Source organism: Natrix helvetica (assembly GCF_964273705.1).
Source record: "Natrix helvetica genome assembly, chromosome: 7".
NCBI lineage: Eukaryota > Metazoa > Chordata > Lepidosauria > Squamata > Natricidae > Natrix > Natrix helvetica.
In genome coordinates, this window is record NC_138558.1 from 7684461 (window position 1) to 7700948 (window position 16488).

Genomic DNA, 16488 nt, shown 5'->3' on the forward strand with positions numbered 1-16488 from the left:
TTTCGGGAAAACATGGTAGATCAGGGGTGTCAAACTCGATTTCATGGAGGGCCACATCAGGGTTGTGTTTGACCTTGGGGGATTGGGATAGTGCATAGCCAGAGTGGGCATGGCCAGCTCAACGTCACTAGGGTCGGGGGCACAGAGGCAACCCGAGCACTCTGCCAATGAAAACGGGCTACCAAGCTCCATTTTCGGCTTCAACAACCTCCTGCAACCCTCTGCCAGTGAAAATGGAGCTCGGGAGGGCCATGGGGGCTCCATTTTCGGTGGCAGAGGCACCGTGGAATGGTCCTTCACTGTTTCCAGATCTAAGCACTGTGGGGCGGATTCAGCCCCCGGGCCTTGACACTCCTTACCTAGGTCTTTAAAGGTAAAGGTTCCCCTCGGACATATGTCCTAGTCGTTCCCGACTCTAGGGGGTGGTGCTCATCTCCGTTTCAAAGCCAAAGAGCCAGCGCTGTCCGAAGACATCTCCGTGGGGTCATGTGGCCAGCAGGACTAAAGCACCAAAGGCGCATGGAACGCTGCTACCTTCCCACCAAAGGTGGTCCCTATTTGCATTTTTTACGTCCTTTCGAACTGCTTGATTGGCAGAAGCTGGGACAAGTAACAGCAACACGGCGCTAGGGATTCGAACCGCCTAACCACCAACCTTTCTGATCGACAAGCTGTGTCTTAGCCACTGAGCCACCATGTCCCTCCTAGGTCTTTAAGATCCATTTAATATTGTAGAAATGTCTATCCATCCACTTCCCACCTCCGCAAGCTAATATAAAACTGAGCAACCTAAAAACTTTTTTGGGATTATTTCTAAGACTGGGCTAACCAAATACCCACCATTAAATCAACAATATATGTCCCCGGGGAAATATTTGGTAATGCCAAAGACCCAAAGGCAAATATGGGCAAAGATAACTGGCCTTCTCTTCCAGAAGCCTATCAGGAGGATAGAGTTACGCAGAATTCGAGATGGCAGGTTTTATTTCTGCCATTGATGTATTTTATTTCTCAATGTTTTGTATTTTACAAGAATAAAAATCAAGGGGGAGTTAACCTCTTGATGATATCAGCCACTGAAAAACAACCTTGCCTAGACAGAAATGTTGCCTCTTGATCACCTTAGACAAGAGAGTGACAAGGCCTTACGAACTGACCTTTATTAAGTTAGCTGATATCAAGAACATAATGTAATTTAGATTAATGGGAGTCACAGGAGGAAAGACCCAAAGTGCAGATGGCTGATAAGTCTTCAGATCAAGAGCAGATGCAATTATTAACATAGAAATTCAGATGACTCCAACTGGCAGCACGAAGTCCGCTATGCCATAAACCTTACAGGTACTGCAGAAAAATTACAAAGCAAAAATAATTGCCTCAACCCTAATTGAAAGTGGAAATAAATCTAACTGCACGATCAAGACATAATATGGGAAAAATTGAGCCACCTCCCAGCTCACAGACCAATGAAGCCTTGGACGAAATCCAAAACAGGGGATTGGCAAGCTAACAAAGGATAGGCTTATTACAATATTACAACGATTTAGGTGGGGGAAGAGAGAGAGAGACAGGGAGAGAGACAGAGACAGAAAGAGAGAGGGAGAGATGGAGAGATGGAGAGACAGAGAGAGGGAGAGACAGAGAGAGAGAGACAGAAAGAGACAGAGAGAGAGAGAGAGAGAGAGAGAGAGACAGAGAGAGACAGAGACAGAGACAGACAGACAGACAGAGAGACAGCAAGCTGAGTGAGTAGTGATGACGGCTTTGAGTTAGCTTAGAGAGACAGAGACAGAAAGAGAGGCAGAGAGAGGGAGAGACAGAGAGAGCAACAGAGAGAGAGAGAGAGAGAGAGCGATAGAGAGAGAGAGAGTACAAAAGAATGTTAAACCAGCAAGCTGAGTGGGTAGTGATGACGGCTTTGGGTTAGCTTAGAGCCACAGACGTAATAGGAATCTCCAAAGAGAAGAAAGAGAAGGGCAGGTTAAAGAAATGTGTCCCTCTGTCTATAGAGAGACTTTGTGAACTACATTTTGTTAGCCTTATGACAAATTGTAGGGATTTCACACAGCTTACAGAAACAGGTCTTCCTAGAACGGAGAGCTGATGTCAGTTTAATCAACCCAAGGCAGCTGATGTGTTTGCATTCCATCCCATTTATTCTTTCTAAACGGGAACAAGGTTTAAAATGTTAACCGGAGATGTCATGTCAAACAATTCAAACGCTAAAGAGAAAATAGCAGACTTGGTCTAACTTTTCGCACAAGCTAAACCAGCAGAAGCCAGGAAAAGTCAGTTTTAAAAGAACTGCACGAGTGGGTCACCCATCCTGTTTCCTTCAGCTATGCAGGCAACAAGTTGCCATTGCCACCAATGTCACCACAACATGGTAACACCTGAGATGGATATCACTTAATTTATAACTGTATCTGGAGCAACCGGTGTATATCTAGGCGGAATTCCTTTTCCCTCCTGTTAGAACACAAATGCATCAGACTTTCACTGAAGTGGCAGAGGAGGTGTGCTTAACCACTCTACTTTTTCTGCATTAAGCAATGGTACCTACAGTATAGAGCTATTGAGGCCTTTGAAATCTGGTGCTGGAGAAGACTCCTGCGAGTCCCTTGGACTGCAAGGCGATCCAACCGGTCAGTCCTAGAGGAGATCAACCCTGTCTGTTCTTTATTTATTTTTTTAAATAGTATTTATTGAATGTTCCAACATTTAAAAGGCAAAACACAAATTTACACTTATAACATCTTTTCCATATTGGTATCAATGTCCTTTGTAACAATCCTGTTTACAAAAATTCTATCTCAATTTCACTAACCTAAGTTATATCCTTAGTTAAGTTACAACAACATCAAATCAATATCGTATATGTCTTATACTTTTCACATTCTATATATTATACTTATTTTCCCCAGGCTCCTATAAAGAGGGCAAAAAAAGCACGCCAAAAACGGGGGGAGCACTAGTCATGCGTGCATGCGCGCTGGGGTCTTGCACATAGCGTTATGGGTGTGGCACGCCCATGCATGCTCCCCCCGCTTTTGGCACACGAGCCAAAAAAGGTTCGCCATCACTGTTATAAAGGTCCTCCATATAAGCAGCTGACATCGTTAGTTTGTAGTTTCTCTCCCATAATCTATTCCAATGGCCTAATTGAATACTATGTCCAAACTTTTTCGCCCAACTGATCCTTGTCTCTTTCACATTTTCTTCTTCCATTTTGAATCTTAATAAAAAATTATATAGTGACTGCTAAAGAGCAGAACGCCAGATCCTGAAGAGGAAACTCAAATACTTTGGCCACCTAAGGAGAAGGAAGGACTCCCTGGAGAAGAGCCTCATGCTGGGGAAGATGGAGGGCAGAAGAAGAAGGGGACGGCAGAGAAGGAGGGGGCTGGATGGAGTCACCGAAGCAGTCGGCGTGAGCTTAAATGGACTCCAGGGGATTGGAGAGGACAGGAAGGTCTGGAGGAACGTTGTCCATGGGTCAGTCGCGATGGGTCAGACATGACTTCACAACCAACAACAACAGCAACCAATAGACAAAGTTGTCCTGACAGATAAGAAGGATGTTCAAATGTCTCAAAATAAAGCCTAAAATATAAGGATTAAGGTCCCAGGCTAGAAACCAGGAATTTGTGAGTATCAGTCCTATAAAGATACGCTAAGCTTGGTTATTTTCTTGCGTTTCATTACCAAACTAGCTAACATCATCAGTGCACTGTTGCTCAGCCCTGAACTACAAATATTTTCTTATCAGTTCTAGTCCTGTCTTAGGCATGAAAGCTGGCTGGGTGACTTTGAGCCAATCACCAGGAGTCTGTGAGTTCCAGTCCCGCCTTAGGCATGAAAGACAGCCAGGTGATTTTGGGCCAATCACCAGGAGTCTGTGAGTTTCAGTCCCGCCTTAGGCATGAAAGACAGCCAGGTGATTTTGGGCCAATCACCAGGAGTCTGAGAGTTTCAGTCCCGCCTCAGCATTGAAAGACAGCCAAGTGACTTTGGGCCAATCACCAGGAGTCTGTGAGTTCCAGTCCCGCCTCAGGCATGAAAGACAGCCAGGTGACTTTCGGCCAATCACCAGGAGTCTGTGAGTTTCAGTCCCGCCTTAGGCATGAAAGACAGCCAGGTGATTTTTGGCCAAACACCAGGAGTCTGTGAATTTCAATCCCGCCTGAGGCATGAAAGACAGCCAGGTGACTTTGGGCCAATCACCAGGAGTCTGTGAGTTCCAGTCCCGCCTTAGGCATGAAAGACAGCCAAGTGACTTTGGGCCAATCACCAAGAGTCTATGAGTTCCAGTCCCGCCTTAGGCATGAAAGACAGCCAGGTGACTTTCGGCCAATCACCAGGAGTCTGTGAGTTTCAGGCCCGCCTTAGGCATGAAAGACAGCCAGGTGACTTTCGGCCAATCACCAGGAGTCTGTGAGTTTCAGTCCCGCCTTAGGCATGAAAGACAGCCAGGTGACTTTGGGCCAATCACCAGGAGTCTGAGAGTTTCAGTCCCACCTCAGCATTGAAAGACAGCCAGGTGACTTTGGGCCAATCACCAGGAGTCTGTGAGTTCCAGACCCGCCTTAGGCATGAAAGACAGCCAGGTGACTTTGGGCCAATCACCAGGAGTCTGAGAGTTTCAGTCCCACCTCAGCATTGAAAGACAGCCAGGTGACTTTGGGCCAATCACCAGGAGTCTGTGAGTTCCAGTCCCGCCTTAGGCATGAAAGACAGCAGCCCAACCCATCTTACTGGGGAAAATAGGAGGATGAAGGTATGTTTGTAAAAATAACAAAAGTGGGGATAGAAATATAAATAAAAAACGTGTGGTTCCACGTCATGAGTGAGTCTCTCACGTGTGCCTCATTTGCACTCAGAACAAACACTCCATGCACAATCCTTGCACCTTATTTCTCCCAAGTGCCAGTCAAACAGGTTCTGAGAATAACGCAGATTTTATATGAAGCGTCATGCTGATTCCAAATGCTTGCGGTTGGCATTTCAGTAAATTCCCCGGGGGCTCAAAAGCCTTATCAAAAACAAAAAAAACAAAAAAAGCTAGAAAGTAATCCTGCAAGGGCAGGACTCACACATGCAGAAATGCATCCATTTCTGGTTGAATTAAAGCATGCTATTTGTTACTTTCTCAAGCACCGGTTTGATGTTTCCTGAAACGAGTCATAATTACTCACAGAATTTAATCCTTGGGAGATTATGATCGGGTTCCTGAAAGTCAAACTGGATAATAGCCCAGGCAGCTTTAGTTCGGTTTCAAAGCAAAACTGAGATAAGAGTCTGGAGACATTCTTTTCGTTCTTCCTTTACAGATCAAGTAATTAAACGGAAGTACAAGAAATATGTAGAGTAACGTTCTCCCAGCAGGGTGCTGGGAGTATCTTGGTGGCTGATACGCTTCCTGGAAGTTTTGAGTGTTACAATTACAACAGAAATTGGATGCACCAGTTGGGGAAGGCTGGTTTTTGAGGAAAAAGCAAGAACGAGGACAGAGATGTATCTCTTTACCTGTAACATTTACAATGCTCAACATTAGCAATATCACTTAGACTTATATTCCTCTTTGCAGTGCTTTTACAGCCCTCTCTAAGCGGTTTACAATGTCAGCATTTTGCCCCCAACAATCTGGGTCCTCATTATACCAACCTTGTGAGGATAGAAGGTTGAATCAACCTTGAGTTGGTGAGAATCGAACTGCTGGCAGTCGGCAGAATTAGCCTGTAAAACTGCATTCTAACCACTGGGCCACCATGGCTCTTACAAACGCAGTAAAGAGACGCGGTGGCTCAGTGCCTAAGACGCTGAGCTTGTCGATCAGAAAGGCCGTCAGTTCGGCGGTTCGAATCCCTAGCACTGCATAACGGAGTGAGCTCTCGTTACTTGCCCCAGCTTCTGCCAACCTAGCAGTTCGAAAGCATGCAAAAAGTGCAAGTAGAAAAATAGGAACCACCTTTGGTGGGAAGGTAACAGCGTTCCGTGCGCCCTCAGCATTTAATCATGCCGGCCACATGACCACAGAGATGTATTTGGACACGCTGGCTCTTTGGCTTTGAAACGGAGATGAGCATCGCCCCCTAGAGTCGGGAATGACTAGCACATATGTGCAAAGGGAATCTTTACCCTTTAGTGTCAATTAATGGTGTTATCTTCCAAAACAAACCAGTTCCCAACAGTGGGACTATTAATGGAACCTATAATGGGGCTCGCTAAGATCCCCCCCTCTGCTTTATTTATTTAGCATTTATTTATTTAACCTCATTTATTTAGCATATGGCAGCTACTTTAAGACCTGTGGACTTCAACTCCCAGAATTCCCTAGCTAGCCCTGCATGTCAGCTGGGGAATTTTGGGAGTTGAAGTGCACAGGTCTTAAAATAGCTAAGGTTGAGAAACACTGCCATATGGCATATTTCATAGAATAACAGAGTTGGAAGCGACCTTGGAGGTCTTCTAGTCCAACCCCGTTTAGGCAGGAAACCCTACACCACTTCATATATGAACTTGCAATATATGTTGGCAATTCACCTAGATTAATAACACACACTAAAATAGGGAATGTTGAAAAGATCTACAGTATATTCAAATACCAAAGTCTCAGCCATCTAACCATAGAAGCACGACGGCATTTATACGGGGGAAAAAATCAGAAACTGGACTGCTAGATGCCCTCAGCTTAAAGTCGGTCAGGATTGGTCATGATTTTGGACTGCAATTATTTATCAATTTCATTACATCTATGTTCCATCCTTTCACAGGACAAAGAAAGGCATGGGGTAGCCTAGAGTTAAGGGGGATGCATGGAGCATCAAAATATCAACTTAGAAGTTGTGTGAATGTGTAATTAGATATCTCTGCTTGGGATACTTTGTGGTGATCCCCAAGATCTCCTTAAGATACCTAGATAAAAGTCAGTTTTGAACCAGGGGTGAAATTCAGCAGGTTCTGGAGAACCGGTAGCGGAAATTTGGAATAGTTCGGAGAACCGCAAATACCACCTCTGGCTGGCCCCAGAGTGGGGTGGGAATGGGGATTTTGCAATATCCTTCCCCTACCACGCCCACCAAGCCATGCCCAAGGAACTGGTAGTAAAAATAATAATAATTTCACCACGGCTTTGAACATTCTAATTTTTGCTATTTTACTGAAACAAGCACAACGTTAAGACAAATATCTATGGAGATTCTCAGTCATCCAAGGTCATGGTTGTCCCAAAGGGTGCTTTTTTTTTTTCAAGAGGCAACTGGACTTTCTGTTTTTTTCTTTGAAGACGTTTCGCTTCTCATCCAAGAAGCTTCTGAACTGAAGAAGCTTCTTGGATGAGAAGCGAAACGTCTTCAAAGAAAAAAACGGAAAGTTGAGTTGCCTCTTGAAAAAAGCACCTTTGAGACATTAAGACAAATGCTTTTTTAAAATGGAAAACAAACATACAATAACTCCAGTTTAAGTCTAAAGCAAAAAGAACACCTGTTCCAAAGATCCACCACAATTGCATACATTGTGATTCCTCATGTTAATCCCTCCAAACAGTTAACTACGACCTGCAGTACAGCTAGTCCTTGACTTACAACCATAAGCGAGCCCAAATGTTAGGTAAGACGGTTGTTAAGTGAGTTTTGCCACATTGTTCAACCTTTCTTGCCACAGTTGTTAAGCGAGCCACTGCAGTTGTTAAGTTAGTAACACGGCTGTTAAGTGAGTCTAGCTTCCCCGTTGAATTTGCTTGCCAGAAGGTTGCAAAAGGTGATCACATGACCCCGGGACACTGCAACCGTCATAAATATGAGTCTGTTATCAAGCATCTGAATTTTGATCATGTGGCCATGATGCTGAAATTTTCAAAGTCACTTTTTCAGTGCCCGTGTAACTTTAGACAGTCACTAAACAAACGGTTGTATGTTGAGGACTTCCTGCAATCAAAATCTCTAGTCTCTTCTTTCTTGCTTACAGCACAAAGCATGCTCTTTCTTCCATCTTTCTTCCAAATATTTCTTTGTCATGTGCCCTGATTAAAAGGAGTAACTGCAAGGCTAGGATCTTACTCTAGATTGTATAGCTTTCCCCCAAAATGCTTTATCCTTAAGTTATTCAGTCAACATTTAGACTCTATCCACACCTCAAGTTGTGAGAAAGATGTAAAGTATGTATCTTTTAGTGCCGTTTTCCAAAAATACGTCCCGATTCACAGATCATAACAAGCCAAAATATGACTACGTTTTGATTATTGTATATTATGATGTGAGCCAGCTACAACTTACTCAACAAACATGATTAACCAAAACATGCTTTAGCACGATGCATAAGCCTAGTTTATAACCCGCTGCTGCATAATTAATTCCTCCAGTCATAGCTGCACTCACAAACTCCATCCAATATGCTTTTGATACCTTAACAGTTCTTCTACCTCAAGATCGAAACAAAGTTTACAGGGGCAGCAGATTTCTCCTGCTTTCGACCTGGTGGACCACTTCCACTGATAATTCTTCTACTTAAAAAAAAATCACAAGTGTGCTATAATTTTCCTACAAAATGAAATATGTACATCTCACATAGGAAAAAAAAAACATTTGAGGGGAGTTGCTAGAGAAAAGAAAGAGAAAGAGCAGAAATATTTCTGCCTATAAGTGTTCAGTTCATGGGAAGAAGGAAGGAAGGAAGGAAGGAGCAAGAGAGAAAGGAAGGAGGGATGAAGGAGGGAGGAGAAAGGAAGAAAGAGAGGGAGCAAGAGAGAAAGGAAGGAAGAAAGGAAGCTTTTCATTTCTAGATTCTTATTCTCATAACTTCTACCCTGCTCAAAGGATAATCTGATTTCCACCATACCTCTTTTCCATTTGATAGCACCAAATGTCAGCTTTTTTGCAACTTATACCACTGTTCCAAGTAACCACTGAAATCTATTCCAGTTGAGAAGACGTTTCAGCTTTTCTCCCAAGTTCCAGCCTCACTTACTTTTCCCCACTACGCTAACATGATCTTGCACCCCATATATACACCCCATGCAGTAGCCCTTCTTCCAGTCCCAGCTTCCTCTTACTCTAAAAGACACCGCAAACTTTCCCCGAAGAGGAAGAGAGTGTCATCTATTCCCACGCCTTTCTCCAAACATGTTTCAAGAGTTCTTGCATCACAAGAACCCACAACTACAGCCAACGGCAAGAAGCAGAGCATGATTTTTCCGAGCCATTCGCCTTCAGGTGGAAGGAAATGAACTCTGACAACCCCTTATCCCCTACCTGAAGCACCCGCAGACAGGTAACCTCACGCATGCAAACAGGGGCTGCATTCCTACAACCAATTTAAACCTGATTACTAACCAATCCGGCTTCGGGGCTCTCGTCCTATACAACTCACCCCTTAACGCTAAACCACCCAGCATAAAATCCAACTGAGGTCAACGCCAACCGAGAGGAGCAAGCTGTGCCAACGGAGCTGCCAGGTCTCGTTTTACCCGACTTGGCTGAAAGTGTCATGTGAACGCAGCCGGTGTGCACATTCTGTAGAGGCTCAAACAACAGATGTGGTGGAAACCCCCAACTTGACACCTGTCGGCCCCTGGAATCCTGCATGCGGTTTTGGCCACCACGTTACAAAATAAGATGTTGTGATTTTGGAGGGGGGGGAGGGAAGGGAGGGAAATGCAAAGAAGAGCAACTAAGAGGATTAAAGGCCTGGAGGCTAAAACATATGAAGAACGGTTGCAGGAATTGGGTATGGCCAGTCTAGAGGAAAGAAGGACTTGGGAGGGCATGATGGGCAGCTTTGCCGTATTTGAGAGGCTGCCCCAAAGAAGAGGGAGTCAAGCTATTCTCCAAAGCACCCGAGGGTGGGACAAGAAGCAATGGTTGGAAACTAATCAAGGAGAGAAGCAACTTGAAATTAAGGAGGAACTTCCTAACAGTGAGGACAATTAACCAGTGGAAGAGCTTGCCTTCAGAAGTTGTGTGTTCTCCATCCCTGGTTTTGGAGAAGCGACGGGTCAGTCACTTGTCTGAACTAGTATAGGTAGTCCCTTCCAGCTTGATTCTGATTCTGATCGATTGATTCAGAGCTACTGGCACCAAGTTGCAAACCATCATTGGATGGCATCATTAGATGATCTGACACTAGGACTACCATGTGGTAACTGCTTGGGGAGGGAGGTGTCTTTGGTTGGTGAGATGACAGCCTCTGAAATGGCATATAGGGTCTTCCGCTTGAATGGGTGGACTAGAAGACCTCCAAGGTCCCCTCCCAGCTCTATTGTGATTCTTATCGATTGATTCAGAGCTAGTGGCAGCTCATGATCTGACACTTAGGCTACCTATTTGGTAGCTGCTTGGGGGGGATTTGGTGATATGACAGCCTCTGAAATGGCATATAGGGTCTTCCGCTTGAGTGGGTGGACTAGAAGACCTCCAAGGGCCCCTTCCAGCTGGATTCCGATCCCTCTCGGTTTTCCCACCTCGCAGGGTTATTGTTGGGGAAGCAGCCGCGGGGGGGGGTGGTGGCGAAGCAGGAGAAACCTGGGTCCGCCCGCGGGTGGGAAACTTAAGGCGGGCTGCGGAGAAAGCGCCTTCACACGAAGCTCGCATTCTCTCCCACCCACCCCACGCCCACTCACCCCTCACTCTTCTCGGACGAGTCGAGGAGATCGGAAGCCCCGACCGCTTCGCCTTCTGTCCCCGGCTCCAAACCCCCCCCCCGCCGCCACCCACCCACCCCAAGCCACATTTGCCTCACCTCCTGGCCTCGACTTTCCGCCGGTCGTCCAGCTTGGCGGCTGCTCGGAAAACCAGAGCCCGAGGACGCGCGGGGTGGAAGAGGAGGAGGAAGAGAAGGAGGTCCGCAACGAGCGCGGAAAGGCGAAGCTTTGAGGCCGAACGCGGCGCCTTGCCGGGGCTCCTTTCGCTACTCTTGGCAACTTTTCGGAAATCCGGGCGGGCTGGGGAGCGAGCGAGCGCGAGCGGCGGCGGCGGCGGCGGCTTATCCCCGAAGACAACCTTCCTCCTCCTCCTCCTCCTCTTCTTCTTCTTCCTTCTTCTTCTTCTTCTCCTCACGCGACCCTCTGGACCGGGAGGGCGCGCGCGCGAGCGGGGAGACCCTCCTCAAAAGCGGACTCGGCCGAAGGCGCGCGCGCGCGGCGGATCGGGAGGAGGGGGTGGTCGAGTTGCTTGGGCGCCTTTCGAGGAGGGGAGCGAGCGACCTGGCGAAGGGGACGGACGCTCCGGCTTTCTCCTGACCCCGCTGGGTGGGCGTGCGAGCGAGCGAGCGAGCTCCCCCCTTTCTTTTTGGTCCCCGCTGCCGTCCCTCCGAGCCGCTTGGACGACGAGGAGGAGGAGGTGAAAAGCGGCGGCCGGCGTGGCTTGAGAAAAAGCGGCGAAAGTCCCTCCGTCCGTGTCCGTCCCCCCCGCTTCCACTTGCCCGCCCCGCGTGCGCGAGGTTTAAAGCCGCGGCTGAGGCGCTGCCGGGCCGTCCCCCTTGGCCGCCGTCCCCTCCTCCCCGGATCCCATTTCCCACCCCGCCGCCAGCCCTCGTGTTCCAGCCCAGGAGCGTCACGGGGCCCCCGGCAGCAGGAGGAGGAGGGGGAAAAGGAGGAGCCAGGCCGGGGCCGGCTTTCTGGTGTGGCCAGGGGGGTCGGGAGCGGCTGTGGGGGGCTGAGGGGAGGTCGGGAGTGGGGGGGGGGAGATTCCCGGTCCGTTTGAAAGGTTTGAGGGGGAAAGGGGGGCCGGTTCTCTTTCAGGCTGGAGGGTGGGGGGAATTCGGGTGGGGGTCTTCTGGGTCCAGAAGGCGAGAGGAAGGGGGTTAGGGTTAGGGGGGCTTCTGGGTCCAGAAGGCAAGAGGAAGGGGGTTATTTTAGGAGGGCTTCTGGGTCCAGAAGGCAAGAGGAAGGGGGTTGGGGGGCTTCTGGGTCCAGAAGGCGAGAGGAAGTGGGTTAGGGTTAGGGTTAGGGGGTCTTCTGGGTCCAGAAGGCAAGAGGAAGGGGGTTAGGGTTAGGGGGTCTTCTGGGTCCAGAAGGCGAGAGGAAGGGGGTTAGGGTTAGGGGGGTCTTCTGGGTCCAGAAGACAAGAGGAAGGGGGTTAGGGTTAGGGTTAGGGGGTCTTCTGGGTCCAGAAGGCGAGAGGAAGAGGGTTAGGGTTAGGGGGGTCTTCTGGGTCCAGAAGGCGAGAGGAAGGGGGTTAGGGTTAGGGGGTCTTCTGGGTCCAGAAAACAAGAGGAAGGGGGTTAGGGTTAGGATTAGGGGGTCTTCTGGGTCCAGAAGGCAAGAGGAAGGGGGTTAGGGTTAGGGTTAGGGGGTCTTCTGGGTCCAGAAGACAAGAGGAAGGGGGTTAGGGTTAGGGGGGCTTCTGGGTCCAGAAGGCAAGAGGAAGGGGGTTAGGGTTAGGGGGTCTTCTGGGTCTAGAAGGCGAGAGGAAGGGGGTTAGGGTTAGGATTAGGGGGTCTTCTGGGTCCAGAAGGCAAGAGGAAGGGGGTTAGGGTTAGGGGGTCTTCTGGGTCCAGAAGGCGAGAGGAAGGGGGTTAGGATTAGGGGGTCTTCTGGGTCCAGAAGGCAAGAGGAAGGGGGTTAGGGTTAGGGTTAGGGGGTCTTCTGGGTCCAGAAGGCGAGAGGAAGGGGGGTAGGGTTAGGGGGTCTTCTGGGTCCAGAAGGCGAGAGGAAGGGGGTGGGAGTCATTCTTTCTTTTTTAAAAAAATATTTTTTTATTTTTAGACAAACAAACACAAAACAAAACATAAAACCACCTTCCAAGTTACATCCAGCATGTCGGTTGGTTACAAAACTTTTGTGCCTCCTCTCCCTAGTACAATTTCTATAAAATCTCATATTATCCATCTCATATATATATGTATCAATTGTTATCACCGTTCATCATTTATTTGACTATAACTATTATTACTTTCATTTTATGCGAGATATTCTAAATTTTGAGTTAATTTAGATTATGGCATTTCATGACATCATCCTAAATCCATCCAATTGTATTACATCTTTATATTAGAGTCTGTATCGTTCCATCGTCCTTGTATTGTAAAATTCTCTAGCATATTTCATTTCCATTTTTTTTTGTCTTAACCATTGATAAAATAAATCCCATATCTTATAAAATTGCTTATCTTCTTGTTCTCTCATTTCAAATGTCAATTTGCTCATTTCGGCACATTCCATTATTTTCTAAATAACTTCCTCCAGCGTTGGTATTTTCTCATTTTTCCAATTTTTGGCAAATACAGGGAGCCATTATTTCTGAACAGGTCACACACACACACACACACACACACACACACAAAACTCTACCAACAAGTCCCAAAGGTGGTTTTATTTTTTTTCAAGAGGGAACTGGACTTTCTGTTTTTTATTTTCTTTTGAAGATGTTTTGCTCCTCATCCAAGAAGCTTCTTCAGCTCTGACAGGATGGTGGGGAATGGAAGGGTTGATACTCCTGTCTGTTGATACAGACGGCTGGTAAATTTGCATCCTTTTGGAGGGTCCTTGAAGCACCTGGAGGTTTATCTCTGTCCTCAGGGTCTCCTGAGTGGAGCAAATGGTTCCTGTAGCCTGCAATTTTCCCCCCCTGGAGATCCATTCTTACTCCCACACCATTCAAAGGATGTCCATCCCAAATTTTATAGTTAAAAGTCTGTAGAGATTCTCAGCCATCCACGTCATGGTTGTCCCAAAGGTGTCTTTTTCAAGAGGCAACTGGGCTTCCTTGTTTTCCTTTGAAGACGTTTCGCTTCTCATCCAAGAAGCTTCTTCAGCTCTGACTGGATGGTGAGGAATGGAAGGATTGATACAAAGAACGCAAAGGACCAGCTGTCTGCAAGGAATATAAATCCTTCCATTCCCCACCATCCAGTCAGAGCTGAAGAAGCTTTTGGGATGAGAAGTGAAACGGCTTCAAAGAAAAATCAGAAAGTCCAGTTGCCTCCTGAAAAAGCACCTTTGGGACAACCGAGACCTGGTTGGCTGAGAATCTCTACAGACTTTTAGTATACGATTTGGGATGAAGACCCTTGGAATGGTGTGGGAGGAAGAAGGGATTTCCAGAGGGAAAAAATTGCAAACTTCAGAAACCATTTGCACCATTCAGGTGACCCTGAGGACAGAGATAAACCTCCAAGTGGCCTCAACGACCCTCTAAAAGGACGCAAATTACCAGCTGTCTGCAAGGAATATAAATCCTTCCATTCCCCACCGCCCAGTCAGAGCTGAAGAAGCTTCTTGGATGAGGAGCAAAACATCTTCAAAGGAAAAACAAAGTCAGGTTGCCTCCTAAAAAAAAGCACCTGTGAGACAACCGTGGCCTGGATGACTGAGAATCTCCCTAGACATGTCCCAATGAAGGTCGTCTGAATGGCTGCGGGTTCTCCAAATCCTAAATCAGTCCTCTCCAAAGTTGGCAACTTTTAAAGACCTGTGGATTTCAACTCCCAGAATTGATAAGTTTGTAAAGTTTGTCACCCGGTCGTTAAGTGAATCTGGCTTTTCCCCTTTGACTTTATTTGTCAGAAGATCTTAAAATGGGGATCACTTGACCCCGGGATAGTGTGACTGTCATAAATACAGGTAGACCTTAACTTTCAACCACCATTGAGGCCAAAATTTCTCTTGCTAAGTGAGACATTTGTTAGTCTCCCTTTTGAGACTTTTGAGTTTTGCCCCGTTTTACTACCTTTCTTGACACAGATGTTGAATGAATCACTGCAGTGGTTAAGAGATTCTGGCTTCCCCATTGACTTTGCTTGTCAGACGGTCGCAAAGGGAGTCCCTTCTTGGGAGAGGGGGCGGTCTAGAAATCCAAGAAATAAATAAAATAAATAAACATGACCCCGGGGAATGCCGCAACCGTCATAAATGTGAACCAGTTGCCAAGCGTCTGAATTTTGATCATCACGTGATTATGCGAGATGCTTGCAAACAATGTCATAACAGTGAAAAACTGCCGTACGTCATTTTTTTAGTGTGGTTGAAACTGCACGGTCACTAAACAGACTGCCATAAGTCAAGGACTACCTGTATTTGAATTTTGACTGTGGGGATGTAGCTATATTTGAAATGTGCAAGGACCAGTCGTGGCTTTTTTCAGTGCCGCTGTAACTTGAAACGGTCGCTGAACGGATAGTTCTCTTTGTTGTTAGTAGCGAAGTTGTGTCTGACCCATCACAACCCCATGGACAGGTTCTTCCAGGCCTTCCTGTCCTCTACCATCCTCTGGAGTCCATTGAAGCTCACGCCGGCTGCTTCAGTGACTCCATCCAGCCACCTCCTTCTCTGTCGTCCCCTTCTTCTCTTGCCCTCAATCGTTCCCATCATGAGGCTCTTCTCCAATGAGTCCTTCCTTCTCATTAGGTGGCCAAAGTCTTTGAGTTTCCTCTTCAGGATCTGGCCTTCTAAGGAGCAGTCAGGGTTGATCTCCTCTAGGACTGACCGGTTGGATGGCCTTGCAGTCCAAGGGATGGTTCTCTACCTGTACTAAGAGAAGCCACGAGTGCAAAACCTCTTTTTCTGTTTTGATCCCTTCCACCTGGGAGTTTCGCTGCAGAGAAAAATGTTGTTTTTTTCAAGCCGTAGAAAACAAACTGGTCAGCTGCAAATCCGGCAGTCACAATCACCGAAATATCTGCAGGACGTGATTCGTTTTAAGTTTGGTGGTGGTGGTTGGTTTTTTTTTTTTTTTTTGTGGTTTGTGAGATTACACAAATCCAGGTGTTTGGTCAGGATGGGGAACGTATGACTCAAAGCCAGAGAAGGGGGCTATTTAAGCAAACAACGTCAGGGTGTTGTGTGATGTCAATCAACATGTGAGCCTATAGATCAGCCCTGGATTAACCATTAAGGAAAACAAACACTCTGTTTAGGGTGCCAAAGGAAAAGTTGCTATCATACCCACAACTCATTGACACACTCAAAGTCCATGAACAGCCCTTGTGGTGTCTTAAACCTTGTCTGTTGAGCAATGGAAGAGCCACTACTGCTGGCTTGTATTTGGGGCAACAACTGGCCTTAATCTGATCTGCAATCAAGTTAAAGATGATTAAGGTACAAATTATAATACACCTTGAACAGAGTTGGAAGGGACCTTGTAGGTCATCTAGTCCAACCCCCCCACCCAAGCAGGAGACCCTACACCATTTCTGACAAATGGCAGTCCACTCTCTTCTTGAAAGTCTCCAGTGATGGAGCTCCCACAACTTCCAAAGGCAACTTCTGTTCCATGGGTTGATTGTTCTCACGGTCAGGAAATTCGTCCTTATTTCCAGGTTGAATCTCTCCTTGATCAGTTTCCATTCATTATTCCTTGTCTGGCCTTCTGGTGCTTTGGAAAACAGGTTGACTCCATCGTCTTTGTGGCAGCGCCTCAAATATTGGAAGACTGTTATCCTGTCTCCCCTGGTCCTTCTCTTCACTAGACTAGACATACCTAATTCCAGCAACCGTTCTTTTTATGTTTTAGCCTCAAGTCCCCTAATCATCTTTGTGGCTCTTCTCTGCACTCT

The 16488-nt window shown here is 46.8% G+C and overlaps 1 protein-coding gene across 4 annotated transcripts in view; it reads right to left on the bottom strand.

Annotated features, from left to right (window-relative positions):
* The window catches only part of SLC4A4 (solute carrier family 4 member 4), a 183191-nt gene extending 171807 nt beyond the window's left edge, over positions 1-11384 (bottom strand). For 2 of the 4 annotated variants that reach the window (XM_081960361.1, XM_081960357.1), the window contains exon 1: positions 8836-8960. In XM_081960361.1, the coding sequence (XP_081816487.1) occupies positions 8836-8846 (11 nt within the window). In that variant the 5' untranslated portion in view covers positions 8847-8960. Of the gene's footprint in view, positions 1-8835; positions 8961-10734 lie in introns of those variants that run through there. The other 2 variants (XM_081960358.1, XM_081960360.1) reach the window with 2 other exon arrangements.
* Between the last annotated feature and the right edge of the window lie 5104 nt (positions 11385-16488).